We start from the raw sequence: 22,318 nt of genomic DNA, 5'->3' as shown, positions 1-22,318 counted from the left end.
CAATGGAATCCACTCAAGTTCCTCAAAGATTTGGAGAGGAAAAAGGACCAAGGCTGCAGGGAGGAGGGTAGAAGTCATAAGAAATAACACTTCGTGTAATCCCTTTTAACAACTTATTTATGCAAATACGCTTTCTCGGTTATCGATACTTAGAATGAGCAAAAATATTAACTAACAATGGTATGTCACTAAGACCTACAAGAGCAGTCATACAGTCACGAACCACTCTAACCTCAGGCTTAGTCATTCATTTACCCACCATTCACCATGATATAGCTGCACTAAACACAACCATTCCCGGAGCAAAGGTGGGCACTAAATTCACAATAATTTACCAGTCATATTGAAAAAAATTGAAGTAACAAAGCTTATTGTGAATTTAAGAGTTAAAAGTTTTAATTCTTCCGCAAGAATTGCAACCAATACTGTATAACACTGAAACGAGGAATGTGTAACAGTTACCATACAGGCAGTAACAAAAATTAGAACTTACCAGCAAAGAGTTTATAGTGCTTCTGCTTGACTCCATACTTGGTTTTGTTGGCAGACATGAGCTCTGAAAATTGAAAATTTTAACTTTAGAACATTTGAAGTAATTGATTGTTAATCCAACAAGCACCAACGGTTTTTACACATACAAAAATTACCAGATAATAATAAAAAAGCAAAACAGACCAAGGACCTCTTAATTACCGCATTATGAGCCACATGCTAGGATAAATTGTGCAAAATTGCTTGAAAAGAGAGGATAACCCTTCATAGGACATGGAAACCTTCCGTTTCTTACTAATACAGTTGCCTAAGCACCTGTAATCCTAAGACTTAAGCAAAATTTCCTGATCACTTCACTAATTTTCAAAAACATTGCATGGTGTGCAAGTAAATCACTGACTGGAATGGCAATTTTGTTATTTATTGGGAAGTCATCAAAATGTAGAAGCAGGTGTAGAAGACTGCGTGAAACCATTGTCTGGGAGGAGCTGAAGATGCAAAAACAGCACAAATACTGAAGAAATCTGAAACTGAAGCTGGAGGGCCGTGAACCAGGCTTTGAAAAGAGAAGGATAAACTGCATTCTGAGCTTCATAGAGCTTTAATACAAGGCAGGTGCATTTCATCGCCAACATGAATGCTGCTAACATGTATAGAATTCATGATTGTTGTACCATGTCTGGAGATAAATAACTCCAAAATTCTCTCAGGTAAGAGCGAAGGTCTGCTCATCTCTCTTAAAGACATGTATTCTTAGTTGCTCAGGCAATCTAAGCTTAGCATGAAGCCTCAAGAGTTTCTAACGGCTCCCAGCCTGATTCGTTTAATGTCTATGCTATGCTTTCTGTATGCTCTCGGCAGCTTCTGACGAATCCTCCAGCTTTCTTATGTATGTTATGAAGTTCAGAATTTTGGAGAGAAAACCATAATACCACACACATCACTTTAAAGCCTTAAAACGACAACACTGGAGTACATACATTGCTCAAAAACAGAGGTACAATGTGGGTGAAAATCTTTCTCCAATTATAGGATAGCTGTGGTGAAGAGAGAGTGATGTGTTACAGGTAACAGGAAAACATGGATACGGAGGTCACAGATTGAGTCTTTCTGTGCCAGATACCACATGCACCCTGCATACTCGAGGTGTAGCTGGCCAAGACAAAACACAGCAGACTTTTTTACCCCCAAATCTTCCTACAGCACACTGGATGAATCCTAGCTTATTCAGGGCTCTACCACAAATATCGTCAAAGTTCAAAAATATGAAAACTGAAGTACAGACTCACAAAGTATAAGGAACTTTATTTCCCTTCCACCATGAATTTAAAACTTTACTCCCCTGACCAACTTCTTCAACTCAAACTCACAAGGGGAATACATACACACTAGAGCTGTGCGGTTCACGAATGAATTGTTCAAAAGTGAACAATTCAAAGGCATGAACGGAGTGAATTGAATCTACTTTTTCCACCCAAATGTTTCAAAATGAACGATTTGATGTAAGATTAAAATCTGCCAAATCCGAATCCTTCAAAATGAACGATGGATGATTCAAATCCTCCAAATCATCCAATAAGAACGAATTTGATTTGGCTTGACTGCACTGATGCTACCCATGAAAGGAAGTGAATCATCATTAGATTCTGACGAATGGCCATACAGGTTGGCAATAAAAATAAACTCTTCACCATAATTACTGTTGATTTGACTCGTAGGTATACGCGGTATGTATGTTAGTGTGACAGATCTAAATTTAAACTCAACTTAATTGAAACTAAATTTAATCTGAATTTTCGTTGAACGTGACATCTCGTCAAACCGACTGACCAAAAATGATCAGTCGGTTTGACGGGATAAGGATGAAACATGCTTTCATGTATGTTCCCATGTAACTTGGCATTTCCTTTAAAGCTTATGAATTATAGTCTGCTTGGTCACATAAAGGAAAAAAACCTTAAAAGGCATGGGCTGATGGAGGGCCAAGGGTGGTTTTGTGAAATCTACGCCGTGGCTCAATCTCTTGGGAAGATCAGTGTCTGTCGTGTTTTGCTTTAAAATTTTCCACGGCTGATATTCTATTCCAATACTCCTACGAGAGCTTGTAAACAAAATTGTTTGTGAGTAGGACAAGCATAGCAGTGTAATGGCATACGTGAACTGGATCAGAACTCTTTCTACTCCTATTATGGGAAGTTGCATTCACGAAAGCATTGCTTTAAAATTTCGCATTCAGATTCAATTTCTTCAACAAATTTGAATCCAGTTTAAGGTGAAGGGCATTTTCTGTGGATATTCGGATCCGAGGTACTCTATCCAACCAACCCTAGTAAAATTCATACGGTTAAGACTATAAGTGATTACCTTCTTATCTCCAAGTGCCACACATATGGTATAAATTTAGCTGAAAAATGCCACGTAAATTTTTAGTACTGATTGTGGAAAGTTTGATAACTGTAAAAAGTCCAGGCATACGCCTGCAAAACCTTGCAATCTGATAAAAAGTTTTTTTCTTAAGCTCCGATGCGTCTCTTACATTTGTCTATACAGTATGATGTTTAAATTTTTCAAAGATTTTTTTGTTATCTTTGTTACTTCAATGAAAAACATTTTAATGCCATTTTTGTTAATATTAATAAGTGCCATGTCATGGTTTGCATGCATGTTAAGATTATCAAGATCACACTGTAAAAAGAAACAACTGTGCGGATATATGGGCTGCAGGTGATTTGATGTACAAACCACCTGTGAAGAATTCCATTATGCTTTATGCCTGGTTGAAACCAATGAGGTCACTAAGACAACCTCCTTGTCAAGCACCAGGCATGCTATCACCAGACAACACAATTTGTTTGAATGATATTTCAACTTAGAACTGTGTGATGAATGCCCATACTATGCAGAGAATGTACCACTATACATACAATTTATATTTGTTAATTTCTTCATCTAAGCCCATAAGATTTCAAGTAATTAAAAGTAGCAGTAACTACAATAACAGCTGTGTGACAACTTTTTTGATTTTTCAACTGAAAATTACCTAGGGAAATAACCAAACCAATCCGCATGAATTCTGCCAGTATACTATCATTAAATATCAGATCATGCGTATATAAATCAATTCACTTGCACACAAACAAAAAGTATGAGAACTTACTTCCATCAACCTTCAAATCCACCATGAATTCTACACTCTTCACTATTTTGGAGCAACCATCCAATTTATAGTCAAACCACTTCAAGTGCAGAATTAGGACAGGTGGCAATTCCTCTAGGGTGACTTGCTGCCATGCTTCCACTTCACGATGGGTTTTCAAACTGGTCAAGCCTTCCAGTTGATCGCGACCCACAAGCAATTCCATGGCATCCTTGACAGACTGCGCCTTCTGCAATACACGAGGAAAAAGGATACCATTATGTGCAAAAGAACTAAATCAGGAATCAAGAGACAAGAACTTTTTATCTATTTCACCTGCATTAGAAACTTGCCTAATGAGCACATTAATAAGGCGTACAATAGTGTTCCAAGCAACGTACTCATACGACATTCACCCATCATTTAGGACTTCCAAAGCAAATATTGCAGGTTCAAGTTCCACCTCACTCTTGGAGTGCATAAAAGTAAGGTCCCTTAGGAAAAAATTCAAAACTTAGAATGAGTCATTAGCACACCCCAGTAAGGCTGGACTAAGGGAGCAAACGTAAATGAAAACATACAAGAACAGCTAAGACGTGATGCTACACATCCTAATCCTAATGTTTGGGAAATAGGGCTGCAGAAAGGCCGTGAATAACAAGCCATCTGTGAAGAATCCCATTTTACTTTAAGGCCCATTGAAAACAGAGAGAATAACAATTCAAACTGCCAAGCAAATGGGCCTACTAAGAACAGACAACTTTCTCGGGTATTAACAATTTTAAGCCAATCATACCTCAGCCAATTCAGAAACACACAAGTATATTTCTCACCCACAGAGTCAGTGATTGAATCCAAACGTTGGTTTGAATATGTTAGGGCATAGCTCATCCCAAACTAATTCACAGGCATGAATTTAGGGTTAGGGGGGGGCCAATTCCTTTCCCAGGGCCACGTCGCACTAAGCGGATTTTAGAGTAGTGTGTATTCAAAGGCTTCACCCAGGATTTGAACAGGAGACCCATCTATCAGCACTCTACCCACTGGGGTTCCACAGTCCCACTGCTTAAGCATGAATTCTAATAATCTCTACTAAAGAGCCAGGTACATAGTATAAGTTTACTTATCATTTAAAAATTCCAGGTGATCTAGTCAAATGAAGTGAAAAATTGCCAAGCAAAGAGACATCAAAATACCTTAGGCATACACCACAGTTAATTCCTTTAATTTCACCAAAGCAACAATTAACAATGTCATGATACCTCTGTGGAAGAAGGATATGAGCTACAAAAAAAGATAAATATTGAGAGCATAGAAATTGAAATACGAATCTCATCAATAATAGAAAAAGGAATTTACAAGAGGTATGATTAGCCTTATAAGCCATGTGACTAACAATAAGAATTTTAAGCATTACAATATCGCTCAGCATGGTAACACCTAAATATGAAGTTATCGACGCTATTAAAGCTAAGAAAATAATACAATGTCATAGCTGAGAACAATCTACCATCACTGGCTAGATGAATCATCAGCCTTCACAGAGTAACAAGTCGCACATTGACCTTCACACACTACCAGCCAGTCAAATAAAAAAATTCTGCAGAAGTACCCAATTTTTACTTTCTTGAGTTCATTCACTTTCTGCTTTCACCGTTTTACTCAGGATCCCCATTAATTACGACTCCAACCTTTACCCATATTTCAGACAAAACCCCTCCAGTGCTTCTATCGAAAATCTCCGGAGATGTGCGTTTTTTATGTAGTAACAAGTGAATGACACCATCATTAGGTTGGCAAACAACAAAGACCACATTAATATTACATGAATTTTTCACAGGTAAAACAAAGGAGCTAAACAGTAAATTACTCCAATGCCGTCAATGAAGGGATCAATGAAAATCACAATTTTAGGACATCAAAAAAAAATAGTAACAAGAGTCATAAAAATTACAACAGACCAAATTGAGTCCATTACAAGTCCGTTTCCCCACAAGATAAACCACATACCTCGATGTCCAACTGAAGGGTGAAAAAGGGCTGTACATTGTCAGTGGTAGTGTCTCCCAGCCTCTGCACTCGTGACCTCAACTGACCACGGAAAATATCTGACAGTGGAGTTCTGCCAAAGTCAGCATGTCTCGTGACACTTCCCTTGTTCTTAGGCCCCATTATCTGCAAAAAAAAAGTCAGCATTTATACTTCCCTGGACAAAAAATGTAAATTAAACTTCAACCTGCCAGATTTAAGCTAGGAAACTTCAATTGAAAATATTGCATAGTAAGATTTAATCAACTAGGAAATGAAGATGTTTTAATCACATACGATAAATAATGATGTTCACAGGTATTGCTTGACCAAGGAAAAATATTGTGCATTTCATAGAAAAGTAAAAAAACAGATGGATAGCGAAAATTAAGTTCAAACTCAATTGCCACACATTGTATCATCACATTATAACATATTACTCTTATCAATTAGTTACTTTCCGGCCAAGATATCTTTTCGAAATCATTGCAACAAACCTAAAACAGACTATTGACCATAAAACGAAAAGGTTTTGAAGTTTTGCAAAGCAGGAGGCTAGCTTTAGACTCTGGTGTTACGAAAGACAATTCAGATTAAGTGATAAATTGGACTTCAAAGCTCAGACCCTTGTAGAGCATCATATTGTAAAACCAATCGATGAGATGAGCTTCAAAACAAGAAGTTCCTTCATTTACCTCAATACTACCACACCAATAGTAAGACTTCGTGATCCAGAGAAGGATTCTAGCATAAAAAAACCATCTATAACATCTACGTAAGAGTTATTTTAATGGGTCTTAAAATCTTTCTTGCCATCCCTGCTTTTAGAAGATGCCATAACTACAAGTATGCAGGCGCTTGCTACAACATCAAGTGGTGGGGGATGGGGGGACAACCGCATCATCTGTGTCATACGCAACATCTCCCATGATGCTCATTAAAGCAAAGCATTTTTTCAGTGAATGAGTTTCTAAAAATTAATAACATTAAATAGAAATCATTAATTCAAAATATAACAGTGACAAAAATGTATTCCAGCCAAATTAAACTTACATATAAGATAGAAGATACAAATAGATGAATACAAGAAAACTACACAACTAATCACAAGAGAGACAATCAAGGCTCTTCTGCGATTACTTAAATACTTCAATAGCAGTTGTCAGTATTAAATCATCCAGCCTTGCATCAGTGTTTGTGAAGCAGTTCTCCGAATATCTTGAGGCACTGTTAACTGAAATATTGTACCAAACAACATTAGAGCTCGGAGGAGGACCTTCAAGCTAAATCAAATGTTTTTTGGATTACTCTACCCACTCCGACAGACCATGTGAACATTCAACTTCACACGGCTAATTAAGGTGGGAAAGAAAATAACTCAATGCCTTGATTAAAACTTCATACAATCCACAAGGTAATAGTTGTAACTATGGTCAAGAAAAACTAACTTCTATAAAAATGTATCAAATAAAAAACCAAATTTTGAGCCAAGTATTTACACATGCTTCCTGTAGTGAGACTTACCTGTAGGTCATACTGAAGTCCTATTACACAACAGCAAATAGGTCTTAAAGTTTCAGAATATGCTGTTAAATCTCTACACTATGAACTGCTAAAAAATGAAGTATTAAGCCCTATTTCAAAGTCACAGCTGCAGTCCCAGACTTCTGCATGGACAATGCAATATAAGAGAAACCACCCATAATAAACCTCTCTCATTATAAAAACTCAGGACAACAAAATCCATGCCTGGGCCCATAAAATGAACGAGTCCTCCTCTATAAGAATTAGTAAAATAATAATTATTACTTCCATCAATGTTAATACAGCAAGAAGGAAGTAGAAGCTAAGCTTAGGGTACCACATCTTAAGCTCCTAGCTCAGTAGGGTTTCACTTAGACCAACAGGGCATCGTGCATGAAGGAAAATTGACACCCCTGCTCAGTGGAGGTCACAGTCAACTATAGCTTCCCATCCACCATACCAAACACAAAACTGAAGTCTAAGCTCAACTCCATATCATTTGATCCGCTGAAGACCTTTCCCATAGATCTTGGACAACAAGAAGGAACTAAACTCAGGCATGGATAAAAATTGTTTACCTTCCACTCATTGCCATCACTGCTATCTGGTTCAGAAACTGGTGACAACGGGGCAGCTGGAACAACTTCTCCATTAGTCAAACCCTGAGCCTTCGAGGTATCCTCAACCAGCTTCATTGCCTACAAAAACAGGACACGAAAAAATCCTTGCAATCATATAAGTCTTTTCATAAGAAACATAAAAAAATTCTCAATAACCTTTGAGGGAGGCTACACATGCAACCATAACTTCCTCAATCATAAGGTAGAATTTAATCCATTAACTTTATTTAACAAGAACAAAGCAGCATGAGAGGTCTTCATATCTCACCCTTAAGCTTTTCATAACAAACAATCACTAGCTGCACTTGCATTGCACTAATAACTCCCTTATTCCAGGCACCTAATTGATGCACACTTTTTTAAAAACGAATGCAGTTAATTCTATTTATGACTCTACCCACAGGACTTTCCGAGGGTAATGCTTGTCTCTACGATGTTTAACTTTTTTAGCCCAAGAATCTTAGGCAGATTATTTTTTCTTTCAAATTTTAAGCTTGTTATAAATAAATTGCTAGAAGTATCATTTGGATTAAAAAATACTTTTTGAAGCTCTGATACCTCTTCTTTACTAATAAATTACTCTTTCAAAGTCATGCCCTGCAAACATTGTGCAAAAAACTTTTGTTCCTATGTGATATCTAAGTCACACTGTGCAATTCACGGTACAAAAGACACAGTACTCAGCCACCTCTAACCATAAGTTTGTTGAATAGAAAAACCATGATGATGTAAGTGTTGATTATTTCATGATAATGTAAACTATCATCAGTCATTCGCAAGCGTAATACACTTGAATTGTACCTGAACTTCCTTTGGACAAAAAGAGAAAACCTCAAGTTGCCATACACAGTTCAGCATTACTATACCCACCCTTAGCACACCACATGGCAATTGAAGTGCCACATTGCCGGCTTAATAAGTGGGGTAATACACCCTGGTTTAGCCTTAAGATTACCTTCTATAATTAGGTGGGAACATTTCTCCCAACAGCTCTAATTGAATACCAGTGCCATGCCTTTAATAAAAACCCAACCAGCCTAAGGAATTACACCAAAACAAAATCCTACAGGATAACCTTCACAAAATTTTTTTAACCAATTGAGGTAAATGCACAGGCACAGCTAATATACAAGTTAACTTGTAATAATTAACTCTATAAGTAATTGACCACAGGTAGATAATATTTAGATTACTTAAGAAATTCACCATTAACTTCCCACATGAATACCATTTCAATTTTTCTACCAATCTTAGTTTGCAGCTAACAGACACATCCAAGCATCAGAAGAATTCTTCTCAAATTCAACGAAATTCTTGACACACAATATGTATATTCCTAACATAAAATAAATTTTAGCAAACATAACGCACAACCTGAATGACATTCTGGGATGCTAAAATATCATGAGCATATCAATAGATAAAAGAGACCATGCTCACTCTGTGCGTGGCTTACCTCTAACATTTCATCATTGAGGCCATTTAAAAGGCAGCCCAGAAACTCCTCTGCATCTTCCTGCCTTCCCTCAACCTTAAATGCATCTCCACTCCTAATGCCATTCATCATACGATAAATGTAAGATGGCTCAAATGCAGGGCCACAAGGCACTTCATGCATTGTGCTAGAGATAGGCGAAGACCCCAACGCAGCATCCTCGGCTGCGCGAGCCCTTTGCAACTTCTCCCTCTTTGGCATTCGTCCAAACAGTCCCATTGTGGCAGCCGGGAGGACTTCAAATTCATTCACCAGTTCCACCCTGCATGAAAATGAACAAGGGGCAAAATGTAACACACTCCATCCAATCAACATACACCCAAAATACAGAACAGAAACACTACAGATAAAAAACACATTACGAAGTTGTTTTTTCAACATATTTTGGCAATTTTTTAACTTCAAAATTCCATTTCAATTCTAATTCGATATTACAATATTTACACGGTATGTCCATGGTCTTTAAATGGCATATGTCAACATCTTTTAAGCTGTTATAAATCATAATAGATGGATAATTGATGTCTAATTCACTTTAAGGCTCTGACAGGTCTTAAAATGTCCAATTATTTTTGCCCATGAATGCTAAAGGAGAAATACAACGTAGACACCACAACTCCTCAGACAAAAAGGACACGCAAACTCCCACCCCTGCCATTGGCTATAGGCACCATCTATCCCTGCAATGCACCAGGCAACTCCCACTCCCTCTCGCAAGCCATCCCTTCCAAACTCCACTGTTGGCCTTTCCCATGTTTGCCAGCCTCAGGAGGTTTTCTTCAGCATCTTGCACCAAATTACCCAAGAGCTCAATCGTTAAGACGATAGGGATGTTCGGATCTGATATCTCGCATCCAAAAATCCACATACATTGCCCTTCACCGGATAAATTGGATTCAAATTCACTGAATGAATCTCATATGGAGCCAAAATTTCAAATTAACCCTTCGGTAAATGCAGCATCCCATAGATCGGAAAGAGTCCAGATTCTCTCTTTCCATTTGCTGATACACTACAATGCTTGTCCTACTCATAAACCATTTTGTTCAGAAGCTTTTGCCGGGGTTCCATCAAGGAATTTCAGCAGTGGAACATTTCAGGGCCACTAAAACTTCCAGTAAAATATGATGTAACTCTAATATTAGTAGAATAAGAGCCTTAACCAAAAACATCGGTATAGATTTTTTAAAATATTTAGAATAAAATTGGCTGGCCACCCTAAGTAAAGGGACTGAACCCTTTCGCACCGAGCGTCGGGAGGAGTCAACGGGCATTTTCATACTCAGAAGACCTGATGATGGGTGTAGCTGTCGGGGATTTTTTCAATGCAAACAACCGGACGTTGGCTCCAGCCGACACGAGGGAGGGGAAGTGACCGCTGAGGTGGCAATTCAGGTCAGATGCATTCAGGCCCAGCCTGAGACCCAGCCTAGCAAGTCCTTAGGGCCACTCCTCTGCAATTAAGCCCGACCCTCCCACTCATTTATGACCATCCTCACTGCAGGAATCCATTGCTAAGTGGTTATATTGAAAATAGTTTTTTAATATATTTCGTTGCATAAAACATTTTTTTAATACTTTGAAATGAATTCTTCATTTTGATCTGGGTGTAAACAATTTTTAAGCTAAATTTTTGCATTAAAAATAATGAACTTCCAGACCTATAGCCTTATTACCTTGTATTTATTAACTTTGTTGTTATTAGCGCTAGAAACCTGTTTAACACTCCACAATGCTTTTAAAAAAATGTCAGTAATTCTCTTAAGCAAGTAAATTATTGAAAATAAAAAAACAGCATACGGTTGAAAAAACACTAGTAAGGCAACATGATGACCGTGGATTCGTACTATGAAGGGTTGGATGGTCTAGTCCCGTGGCCGGGGTAAGGGACGGACTGAGTTGGGTCCCAAAAATGAATTGGTACTCCACCCCAAAAAAGAGCTCCGTACGGAGAGGTTTAAAATATTCTCATGCTACTCGTAGCACAGAAAATGTTTTCCAATTGTAGGCACTGGCAGGTGAGGGTTAAGTCAGGGAAAAATAAAATTTGTTCGTTCCACAACAAAGGATGCAGAAATTGTGCTTCCACACCCAACTCTCAGGAACACAACCAGACAGCATCACACATGAAAATGCTAGAACAGCACTTAGAACACATGCTAAACCGCCATGGAGAATTAATCTACCACATGTGTAACACTAATGCATTCATTGGAGAAAGCACAGTTGACTTCATGTGGAAAAGTAAAGAATCCTGGTTTCATACACTCAAAACATGAATTAGATTAAATTTAACAGAAACTATGTCCAGTGTTGGGATCAGATGGGGGAGAGCAAAACATTGCATGCAAAAAATCACCTGCCTGATTAGTAGAAGGGCCTGACTAAGCTTCCGCAGAAGAATGCTGACGAAGAAGCGCTCTCATTACTTGGCCCTTGACTCAACAATGCATCATTTACGCAGATGACAACACACATTTAGGAAAAAAAAAAGTATTTTCCGTGCCCCATATAGCTGATATATTCACTGGAAATATCATTAATTCAGAATGCGTTTGGTCTGGCATTCTGGATTTCAATCCTTTACTCTGTTATGAAAATGAGACTCCTCCCAGATTTGTCAGATTAAATAACTCTATAAACCAATAGGCATTCTTCTTAAACCACAATTTTAGATTTGGGTCATTCCATGTCAGTTCATCCAGGCATGACACCCACCGACTCGGATTTTGATGAAACTTACCAATTTTCATCCTTCCATGCTGGAATGAAAAAGTGTAAAATATTTCTTGGCTATCTCTAATAGTTTTTTTTTCACGACCATTTGAAGTTTGGGTGAAACTGCAGTTTTTCAATGAATGCGGTCTCCAGAGGCACTTGCGCCTCCAGAGGGAAATAATTTGTCTCAGCCATAGTTTTCATCCGATTCTTATGAAAATTTGCAGGTTTGCTATAGAAGTCATGAGGATTCCAAAGACTTATTGAATAATATCCTAAGGAATATTGGAAATTCTCTAAACTCGTATGTTTCATAAGATTTTAGAAACTTTTGCGTCAAAAACATGGTTCTATAAAACATCAAATTTTGACCTGAGGCAATATCTGAATCAAGCTAAATTATTTTTTCTAATATTCCTTAAGGTATGACCCACCACCTGTAAAAATAAAATTCATGGCTTTTTGCTTGCTTTGTTGTTAAAAAAAAATTTATGCAAAAAAAATCCCTTTTCACGACTCTGGTCGTCAGTGTTGGGTCCTCCTTCAAGTGCGATGAATGCTTGTGTTAACTGTTTTCTATATCTAAGAAAATATTTACAACATGTATCTAGTGCATAATACATTCAAATATTAAAATATTTTTTTATGTGCAGGTTGTTTTTCTCCCGATAAGAAAAATATATTTTTGAAATAGAATATTTTAAGGTATTCATAGCACTTCCCCGTCATTGCTGGGGAAAACTTGATTGTTTGCTATATAAAACATCAAAATACAGGATGCATGTCAATACAAATCACCTTTCTCCATTTTGTATTGACAAAAAACTTCACGAATGTGTTTTACTTCAATAATGTTGCACAACTTATAAATGATAAATCACAATATATAGTCACTCTTGTCTGCATCAGTTTGTAGTTAAATAGGATAATACCCAAGGTCTTCACTGAGGCCTATCTCTGAGAAAGCTAATATTTCAGTTACACTAGAGTTACATTTTTTTCCCAGTAGTGGTAATTCCAAGTTTTCCTTTTAAATACAACAGCTGTCGGTTCACATGTTCAATGTCTTTCTTCGAGAAGTAATACATTCGTCCTGAGCCTCTTGTGGTAGGAGTTTCCACATAACAAATAACATTATTTACAGGAACATTATTTACAGGAACATTGCAAATATCTTCTTTCTCTTTTGGCCAGTAAAATGATAAAGAATTTCACTTTTATATCAAATGAACATCCTTTGACATAAGTAGCCCTAAAAACCAGTGATTGTCATACAAGCAGGCCACAAAAGAATTAGTACAAGTTTTTGTCAAAATTTCTTCCCAACTTAGCTTTATCAAGAAATTGTGGACAGAACTGTCTGTGGTATCAAAGCTAATTTTTTTGTCGCAATAATTTATAGAAGAATGGTAGGTATGAGTACTTAGGATTGTTTTTACAAGGTACCAGCGAGGTTCTAATTGTTGCTGAACCATTGATAATCGTTTTTTTTTTTTAAACGTAAAATAAAATTTTGTCCACTTTGTACTTGCAGAACTCAAACACCTTTTCAATGGAAGTCATTGTATTACCCAGATCCCGCTGAAGGCTTTCTCTTGTAAGAATGCACTTAACTGTTCCACCTATCCCATCACATGGAGATTTCCAATGACTAGTTGAAAAAAAGACAATGAAGCATGCAAGTCAAAGTCCTGGTGATGATGGCACAGGTTTATAAAGTTTTTACAGTTCTTATATTGGCCAGCACAACCATCACTGAAATATTGCACTTCCTTTACTTCAAGGAACTTTTCCTTTAAAAACTGAGTGACTATTTTTTGCGTTTCAAATACGAAAGCTACATCATATTCTACATCGTCACAAAATACACACAAACTTGACACACAGAGATCTTTCTTCAGCTGTCCACGAATATAAATTACCGCTGGATGTAGGGAACAACCATCCTGATTCCAGTGATGACCCTGAACCTCATCTTGTATTACATAATGGTAGTTTTCACTGAAATCCAGCAAAACAATGGCTTCATCTGGCTGTAGGTTGATTTTTAGTTCTTTTAGGTATCTCGCCTGGGATTTGTTTATGAAGGAATGTGGGAGAAGTTTTTCCAGATTGTTCACCAGACTATTGATGTATTCATCCAGAGTCACAGTTAACCTAATTTATTGGGTCCGATGTGTTGTCACCCATTGTATGTCACTTCATCTTCGGGGTCCCATTCTTCAAATTTACTTTTCAGATGCTCCTTCAGTCGTTTTCAGATATACATTCTGAACAGTGCCGTAACATGCAATCCCTGTTATCTTTGGAACAAACCAAGTAGTCAAATAGGTCGTTGTAGGTCTCCTCTATAGAGCATCCATGGAGAAGAAGTGATGCATTCTGATGGATAGCACAGACACACTCAGAATGGGTTGCAGAGGAGCCTGACAACACGCACCATTTAGGCCACAACAGACAAAATTTTGAAAACCCTATTTTAACATGTGGGAATTCAAATTAAATAGCTGCAAACAGCTCATTTAGATTACTTAGAAGTAACCTCATTTGCTTGTGGACATTTTTGGACACACTCACCTTATCTTTCATTCCTGGCATAAGGCGTGAATACTCATAATTTTGGTAGAATGACTGAACTAAGTCCACTGCAGTTTTTTCTATGTTTTTCCCCCTCCTTGGATCTGGTATGGCTATGATGCCTTTCATTCTTAGAATTCCCTAGCATGCTGAATTGTATATTCACTAGCATTAATTTCGGTGGCTACTTTTTTCCTACTCCACAAAGTCGGAGCTAGTGTTAGTAGCTGAATTATCTCTCGCTGACTGCCTGCTGTCACCAGGTTTTCTTTTAGTAACCCAACTAGCACATCCATATCACTCGCTTTATCAAGAACTTCTGAATCATGCTCTGGAAGGAAATCTTTATCCAGTACTTTGAAAACCTTTTTGTTCAAATTAGAACAGCATTAATGAGGTAAAAAACATTTGTGAAGTTTTTTGTCAATACAAAATGGAGAAAGGTGATTTGTATTGACATGCATCCTGTATTTTGATGTGTTTTATATAGCAAACAATCAAGTTTTCCCCAGCAATGACGGGGAAGTGCTATGAATACCTTAAAATATTCTATTTCAAAAATATATTTTTCTTATCGGGAGAAAAACAACCTGCACATAAAAAAATATTTTAATATTTGAATGTATTATGCACTAGATACATGTTGTAAATATTTTCTTAGATATAGAAAACAGTTAACACAAGCATTCATCGCACTTGAAGGAGGACCCAACACTGACGACCAGAGTCGTGAAAAGGGATTTTTTTTTGCATAAATTTTTTTTTAACAACAAAGCAAGCAAAAAGCCATGAATTTTATTTTTACAGGTGGTGGGTCATACCTTAAGGAATAATAGAAAAAATAATTTAGCTTGATTCAGATATTGCCTCAGGTCAAAATTTGATGTTTTATAGAACCATGTTTTTGACGCAAAATTTTCTAAAATCTTATGAAACATACGAGTTTAGAGAATTTCCAATATTCCTTAGGATATTTTTCAATAAGTCTTTGGAATCCTCATGACTTCTATAGCAAACCTGCAAATTTTCATAAGAATCGGATGAAAACTATGGCTGAGACAAATTATTTCCCTCTGGAGGCGCAAGTGCCTCTGGAGACCGCATTCATTGAAAAACTGCAGTTTCACCCAAACTTCAAATGGTCGTGAAAAAAAAACTATTAGAGATAGCCAAGAAATATTTTACACTTTTTCATTCCAGCATGGAAGGATGAAAATTGGCAAGTTTCATCAAAATCTGAGTCGGTGGGTGTCATGCCTGGATGAACTGACATGGAATGACCCATTTAGTCTACCCAAACAAATTCTTAATCTGATATGCTGCACTCCATAGTTACATTACAAAACTTCTTTTAAATCAAAATTGCCACAATTTTGAACTTGGCCCCTTCAGGGTCCTTCGAAGTTGTTAAATGGGTTAATATTGCAGCACTTCTTTTAAATACATTGTAGAGACAAAAATATTCCCATGAGCCATGGTCTACGCAATCAGTTAAGAATCCAGGCATGGTCTGGTCTGAAACTTGGTAAATGAAACAGATGCATTCTTGTCTACTTACATGGCACTTGTGATTGGTGTCGGTGACTTGGAATTGGACCCAACTGTTAGAGGCAGCGACTTCAAGAGGTTAAAGAAGGGAGGACAAGCTAACAATGCTTGCAGAGTGGCATTCACATAACACCAATTTCCACGGTTAGTTAGCCCACGCGGCTGTAGAGGGGTGGTTGTATATTCCAAGTCGTACTGCAGTAAATGCTCTAGAATAAGAATAATCATAGCAAGGCATTACATACATCAAGTCCAGATAATATACATGCTTATCATATACTACCACAAAAGAGCAATATGAAAGCAAGCCTTTCAGATGAGGTGAAAAGATTTGAATTTCAATTGAAAAAAATTCAAATGCATGGATATTGAATATTGCATTGTCACCAGAAGCAAGCAAGTCTGCAAATTTTCAAGCCCGTACGACAATATAAAAGTAGCTTTAAATTTAATTGCAAGATTCCATCAAAGAAACAGAAAAAAAGTTAAGAAAAAGGTTTAAAATGGGCATGATGACACTTGAAATATAATCATATCTCACTGGAATGTTGACTAATGCCAATCCGAGAGCATGACGAGAACTTGCACCCTAATCTCTCATGTTTCTGAGCCTAACATTTACATGAAGCATGAATATGAAGTCCGAAATATCACCAAATGTTACCACAGTTTTTGGTGACATTTACATGTGGAGGTATTCACAATTTGGTATTATGTACTGAGAAAATACTAACACAATATCATGAATGTTCTTTTCGTAGCCTGAATAGCAAATACTTAGTACACTAATGATGATACTTAAACTGAAACTATTGATATTATTTCAAACTCAGGAAAGCTGAGCAAAGGATTATATAACTAATAACAATAATGATAATAAATAACATAGGATCATTTTTATCGAAACATACAAAGCCATTGGGACATGACAAACAACTATGATGAAATATTTAACGGAACAGTGAGAAATCCAAATTGACGATGATAAGATACACCACACATTACCAGGACATGGCATTGTTTGAGTAGGAAATGAAAAGACTGATGGTCCTTGGCAGTTATTCCATTAGGAGCCCATATTTACAAGGAATGGAGTCTGTATACATAATGGGCTTCATTTCATTGAAAAAGGCACATTCTAAAAAAAGCTAGCTATGCAGTTGACTCAGAAAATTGGTCTTGAATCCAAATTTTGAGTCTGATAATTTACCTAGTTTTAAAACACATCTAGGTTACATTCAGGCCACATGATTACACCAAAGACTTACATTACTTAAATACAACAACTGAAGTAACTCAAGAAAATATTAACCCTGAAATATTTAAAAATTTCTTATCAGGATTGCAAATAGTTAGAATCAATGATACTCTAAGTAATTGAAAATGTTGACTACTCGAACCTCTGGAAAGCTCAGCAAGACAAAGACTCTAATAATTGCTCAAGTTTAGTTTATTCATTAGGACCATTGATATTCTAACCCTTCCACACTAAAATGAGATAACATGAAAACAAGTCAACAATGTTGACAGTTCCTTTACCTTTGAAAAAACAATTGTTATGATGGTTAACATACAGAAAATAAAAAAAGCAGATTTTTCAGCAAGATGCCATGGAAATAATTCATGCCATAAAGTGAAATTAAAAACTTCCAAACATTCCAAAGGACAAAATATCCAGGAGAAATCCTAGATAAAGACTGCCAAATCCAGAAAATCCCATACCTAGGCAGGTTAATAACAAATGTTTCTAATGAACTGTACAAAATTGTTATGCAGCATGGAATATCAAGAAAAGGGATAATCATACTGATGGACATCAATAAAATATATAAAAAATTCTTCAACCAAACCATATTAACAGTCAATAGAAGTCATTGTGATAAATAATATAAATATAACAATCACAAAAAATATTTGAATGGCGAAAGACTACAAGAATAAAAGCTCACATCTAATGTAGGCACAAATCCCAACTATAGAACCTTTCCTCCAAAGAGATTGTATCTGAAGACTGCCTGGCAAGCCAATGGTATGGTATGCCATATAGCAACAGAATTAGTATACCCACTTTCCGCACCCACTGTAACTATGAAAGAAGTTACATTGAAGGCAATTAAGTGGGATAAACCTGCAGAGAGAAAAATCGTCAAAACACCCACCTCCAAGCCTGTACGACACAGGATCATCAATCATGGGCGATGACCTGGGAAGCTTTCCAACAGAAGGCACAGAAGAACTAGACTCCTCATTGGTTGGAGATGTAAAGGGACCCATTCTTCCCATCAGCTTCGCCCCCTGATGCCCAATGTCACCAGGAGAGGCGACAGAGGATGGTGAATGAGAATTGGTAGAGGCAGTTTGCTTTGGAGTGAACAGACTGGCCCAGGAGCGACCAACCTCAGGGGGCGCGGGTTGTGCAGGTGTGGGAGTTTGGATTTCTGGGAAGTTAGCGTTCATTTCCGCAGGGAATGTGGGTGAAGTGGTGAATGAGGGAGACATAGAAGTCCTGGGGGCATTTGGCTCAACGGCCCCTTCTGTTGCAGCAGTGACTGCCTTGGGAGCCACAGGCTCCTCCTTCGGAGGCTGAGCCACAATTTGATGTTCAACAGTACTTGGAACCGTCCGAACCACCACTGGCACTATAGTCTGTGTTAGAGGGGCAGCTGCTGCGACAGGGTGAGAGGGTTCTGCAGGCAGAGGGGCGGGAGGTTGGGTGGTATGACACTCGGAACTCAGTGGAACTTGTTCAGCTTGTGTCCTTATACCACAGTCTACATTCACACCTTTAGTGTCAACCTGAGACCCCAGTGCTGGGTCTTCCGGCACCAGTTCAGGGTCTAGGGCCTCCACCTGTTGTTGCTGGGGAGTAGGGTGAACCTGACTGTCGTACAAAGGCTCATTCTTCAAATCAGACACTATCGGCCTCTCAGTTGGCAGTTCTTGGCAATGCATTTCCACATGCTCAAAATGGTGCTGCATTGAGTGTTCCACTATACCATGTTCCAAGGATTGCTGGGAATCGGTTTGCTGAAAATGTTCATTGGGCGGTGGCTGGAGCTCCTGCTGAGCTTCGGGAGGACTCTGATGATGGTGGTGGTGATGGTGGGGAGGATGCGCAGGAACATAAGCCCCATATATGGGAGTCGTGTACATCTGAACTGGGGCTGGGGCCAAATACAAGGGGGTGCCTGTGGCGTGTTGCGCTGCTGCCACATTGCTCTGAGTAGGTGGAGGCGGCTGATGAGGAGGGTAGTAATGAGTGGGATAAGGAGTGTATGTAATGAAAGGGGCATGAGGAGGATGCATGTAGGCTGTCTGAACTGGATTCATCGATTCTGGGGATGGGATAGAGTGGCGGTCGTCTCTCTTCCCCTTGCCCCTTCCACGACGAGGACGGTCAGAGCCTTGGGAGCCTATGCTCCCTCGGTGAGATCCACTCCCAGATGCATCCACGGGTCCATTTGGGTCCACATCAACTGCATAGTGAGGAGATCCCAGGGGTGACTGATGCCTCGCATGGTGCTGGTGGTGGTGGAAAGCTCCAGGGGGTGGCTGCATCGTCTGGTAGGGGTGGTGTAGATTAACATTGGCTGTGACACTGCCCACATAACAATTGGGGACATTTGACATTGGTGTGACCATCTGAGTTGCCTAATGATGATATTAAAAAGAATTCCCAAATAAATAACTTGAAATTTCAAAATAATAAAAAAACTTAAGTTTAAATCATGATGAATAAATATAAAATATAAGAATAAAATAAACAAAACCAAACACTGAAAATAATTCGGAGATCGCTCTCCAAACATAAAATCACAAGAAACCTAATCTCAAAAGGCTTAAGGCAAAATATGACAGGCACGTAGTGAGAATCTTCTCTAAGGAAGGAACCCACCATCATGGAAGCTAAGTGCCATAGGATAGGTTCTTTATTGCACATTTACCAAACTTCACTATTACCCTCCCATCAAACCTCATCCCATTCCTCACGGCACAGAAAATATGCCCCTAAAAACAAACAAATTTTTGGTTAGCAAACAGCGTGACAAACTCAGTCAAGCTGTGCGACAGCTGTCACCAGACACCCATTCATTTGTATGTTCACTTGCTTGCCATGCTCTGAAATATTTTGTTTTATTAGCCTTTAACTCTAAAGAAGAATAGAACTGAAAGTGGTCACCTGAAAAGGAGAAGAGCAACAATTGAACTTAAAAAGGAAATCATTGCTAACAATGAAAGTGGAGTCTCTCTCTCTCAGATCTTGCTGTCGCGCATTCTGTGTCTAGGTCGGCAAAATATGATTTAAAGAATAGAGAAGTAACAAAGCAAGGCTAACCTTAAAAAAGGAGTGAATGCTTTGACGAACCTAAGGCCTCAAATTCTTGAAGTACCCGAGAATTTACTACTATTTTTGTGAGAAGGCACTACAAATCTGTGACGATTTGGAGAAGAAATCCCCAGATACAAGTAAGACTGAATTAGTTTTAAAGAAAAATTTTTAAGCACAGAAATAGATCACACAGCGTAGAAATGCATGGAGAGGCAAGTAGTTCACGCATGGCAAGAGCTGAGAAATTTGTCATCAAGCTCACTAAACGTATACAGGAAGAAGCTAAGTACCTCAACAGATGTTCAATGCAGATGAAACCAGCTTATTTTGGAAAAGAATGCCGAAGAGAAAGAGAACATTTATAGCATAGGAAGAAAAAGCATTACCAGGGCATTAGTCATTGATAAATAGGCTTATTCTTCTTCTGTGTGGTAATGCAAGTAGAGACTTTAAGATTCAGCCGTAGTTGGTATACCATTTGTACAATCCACGTGAGTTCAATAGGAACAATATTATCAAACTGCCTGTGAGTCGACAAATCTTTGTTGAGTGGCTGCATTAAGTTTTGACACCAAGTGTGAAAGAATATATGCGAGAAAAGAATTTGGCAATGAAATGCCCTCCCATATTAGGTAACGCCCTTCACCCTCCAGGCCTAGAGGAAGGTTTAGTTGAGTTCAGTTCACGCTTAATAGCTGCCACCTAACAACCTTTGTTGCAACCTAAGGACCAGCTGATCATTTATAATTGTAATTAAACATACACTAAAGACTTGTTTCATAAGTTTTTTGAAGTGACTAATGATACCCAGCCAACTTTGAATTTTTTTTTGAAAAATCATTACCACAGCCTCAATTGTGCCAATCTTATTGATAACGCATGGAAACAAGTGACGTACTGCACCATGAATTCAGGAGAGAGAAAACTGGCCTGACTGTACCAAAGCAATATTTTGAAGGTTTTAATCAAGAAATTTTGGATGACATAGTTTCCATGGGGCAAAAAAGGGCCTGGAGGTAGATGGTAGGATTGAAGGCATAGTAGAAGATCACTGTACCAAACTTACCACAAAATAGTTGGAGCATCTTCGGAATGAGCGACACAAGACAAACTGAGGATATGCCTTAGTGGGAGGAGGATGGGAAGGAGTATATCCCAAGTTCAGTGATTAAAGAAATTTGTGCTAAGTGGGCCAATGTGCTAACATCTGTTGAAAAATCTCATTCGGATACCGTGGTAGCCAATATGGTTGTTTTCAATGACACCATTTCAATGACAATGTCATGCATAGTTCTGCAAGTGACAGTGGATAAGGTTTTTACTACCTACTTCTAAGCAACAGAAAAAGTAACCTCCAATCTCAACTGTCAGAACATCTTATGAAGGAGTAACTCCCACACGTCCTCCTCATACTTCCATCCACTAATGCCACCATACCACAATCAAAAATGAATAATAAAATCACTACTTTAATGTTTCTTTATTTTTACTGAATGTTTTACATGAGTAATATTCTATTTACTTAGAATTTACATACTAGCTATACATAAATTTACTTAAATTAACTATACGCAAATATGTACACCCATGCCTCGTATAGCGCAAGGGATGCATTCCTTGAGGTCTTGGCACTATACGAATTTGCGTTATATGAGAGCGTTTTAACATTGGGAAGATAGGGATGCGTTCCTTGTAGCATAGATGCTGGGTATCTCATTTCCTCTAAACCATATAATTTCCCATAAATAGCCTTAGAATAACTTATTTACATACATTTTATAGTTTAAAATATCTTTAAAGATAGTAGGCACTCATTCAAACAATTTCCTTTACGCTAAAAAAAAATTCGT

The 22,318-nt window shown here is 38.0% G+C and overlaps 1 protein-coding gene across 3 annotated transcripts in view; it reads right to left on the bottom strand.

Annotated features, from left to right (window-relative positions):
• Window positions 1–22,318, bottom strand: part of LOC124164319 (ubiquitin carboxyl-terminal hydrolase 10) — a 48,695-nt gene that overhangs the window by 5,993 nt on the left and 20,384 nt on the right. Inside the window, exons 4-10 of one of the 3 annotated variants that reach the window (XM_046541582.1) lie at window positions 18,298–19,789; window positions 16,149–16,347; window positions 9,257–9,557; window positions 7,759–7,878; window positions 5,639–5,803; window positions 3,650–3,878; window positions 494–556 (exon numbers count right to left, since the gene is read on the bottom strand). In XM_046541582.1, the coding sequence (XP_046397538.1) occupies window positions 494–556; window positions 3,650–3,878; window positions 5,639–5,803; window positions 7,759–7,878; window positions 9,257–9,557; window positions 16,149–16,347; window positions 18,298–19,789 (2,569 nt within the window). Of the gene's footprint in view, window positions 1–493; window positions 557–3,649; window positions 3,879–3,989; window positions 4,123–5,638; window positions 5,804–7,758; window positions 7,879–9,256; window positions 9,558–16,148; window positions 16,348–18,297; window positions 19,790–22,318 lie in introns of those variants that run through there. The other 2 variants (XM_046541583.1, XM_046541584.1) reach the window with 2 other exon arrangements.

This window comes from Ischnura elegans, chromosome 8 (assembly GCF_921293095.1).
Source record: "Ischnura elegans chromosome 8, ioIscEleg1.1, whole genome shotgun sequence".
Classification (NCBI taxonomy): Eukaryota; Metazoa; Arthropoda; class Insecta; order Odonata; family Coenagrionidae; genus Ischnura; species Ischnura elegans.
Note: the sequence above shows the minus strand (reverse complement) of the source record. Positions and strands in the feature narration are given on the sequence as shown.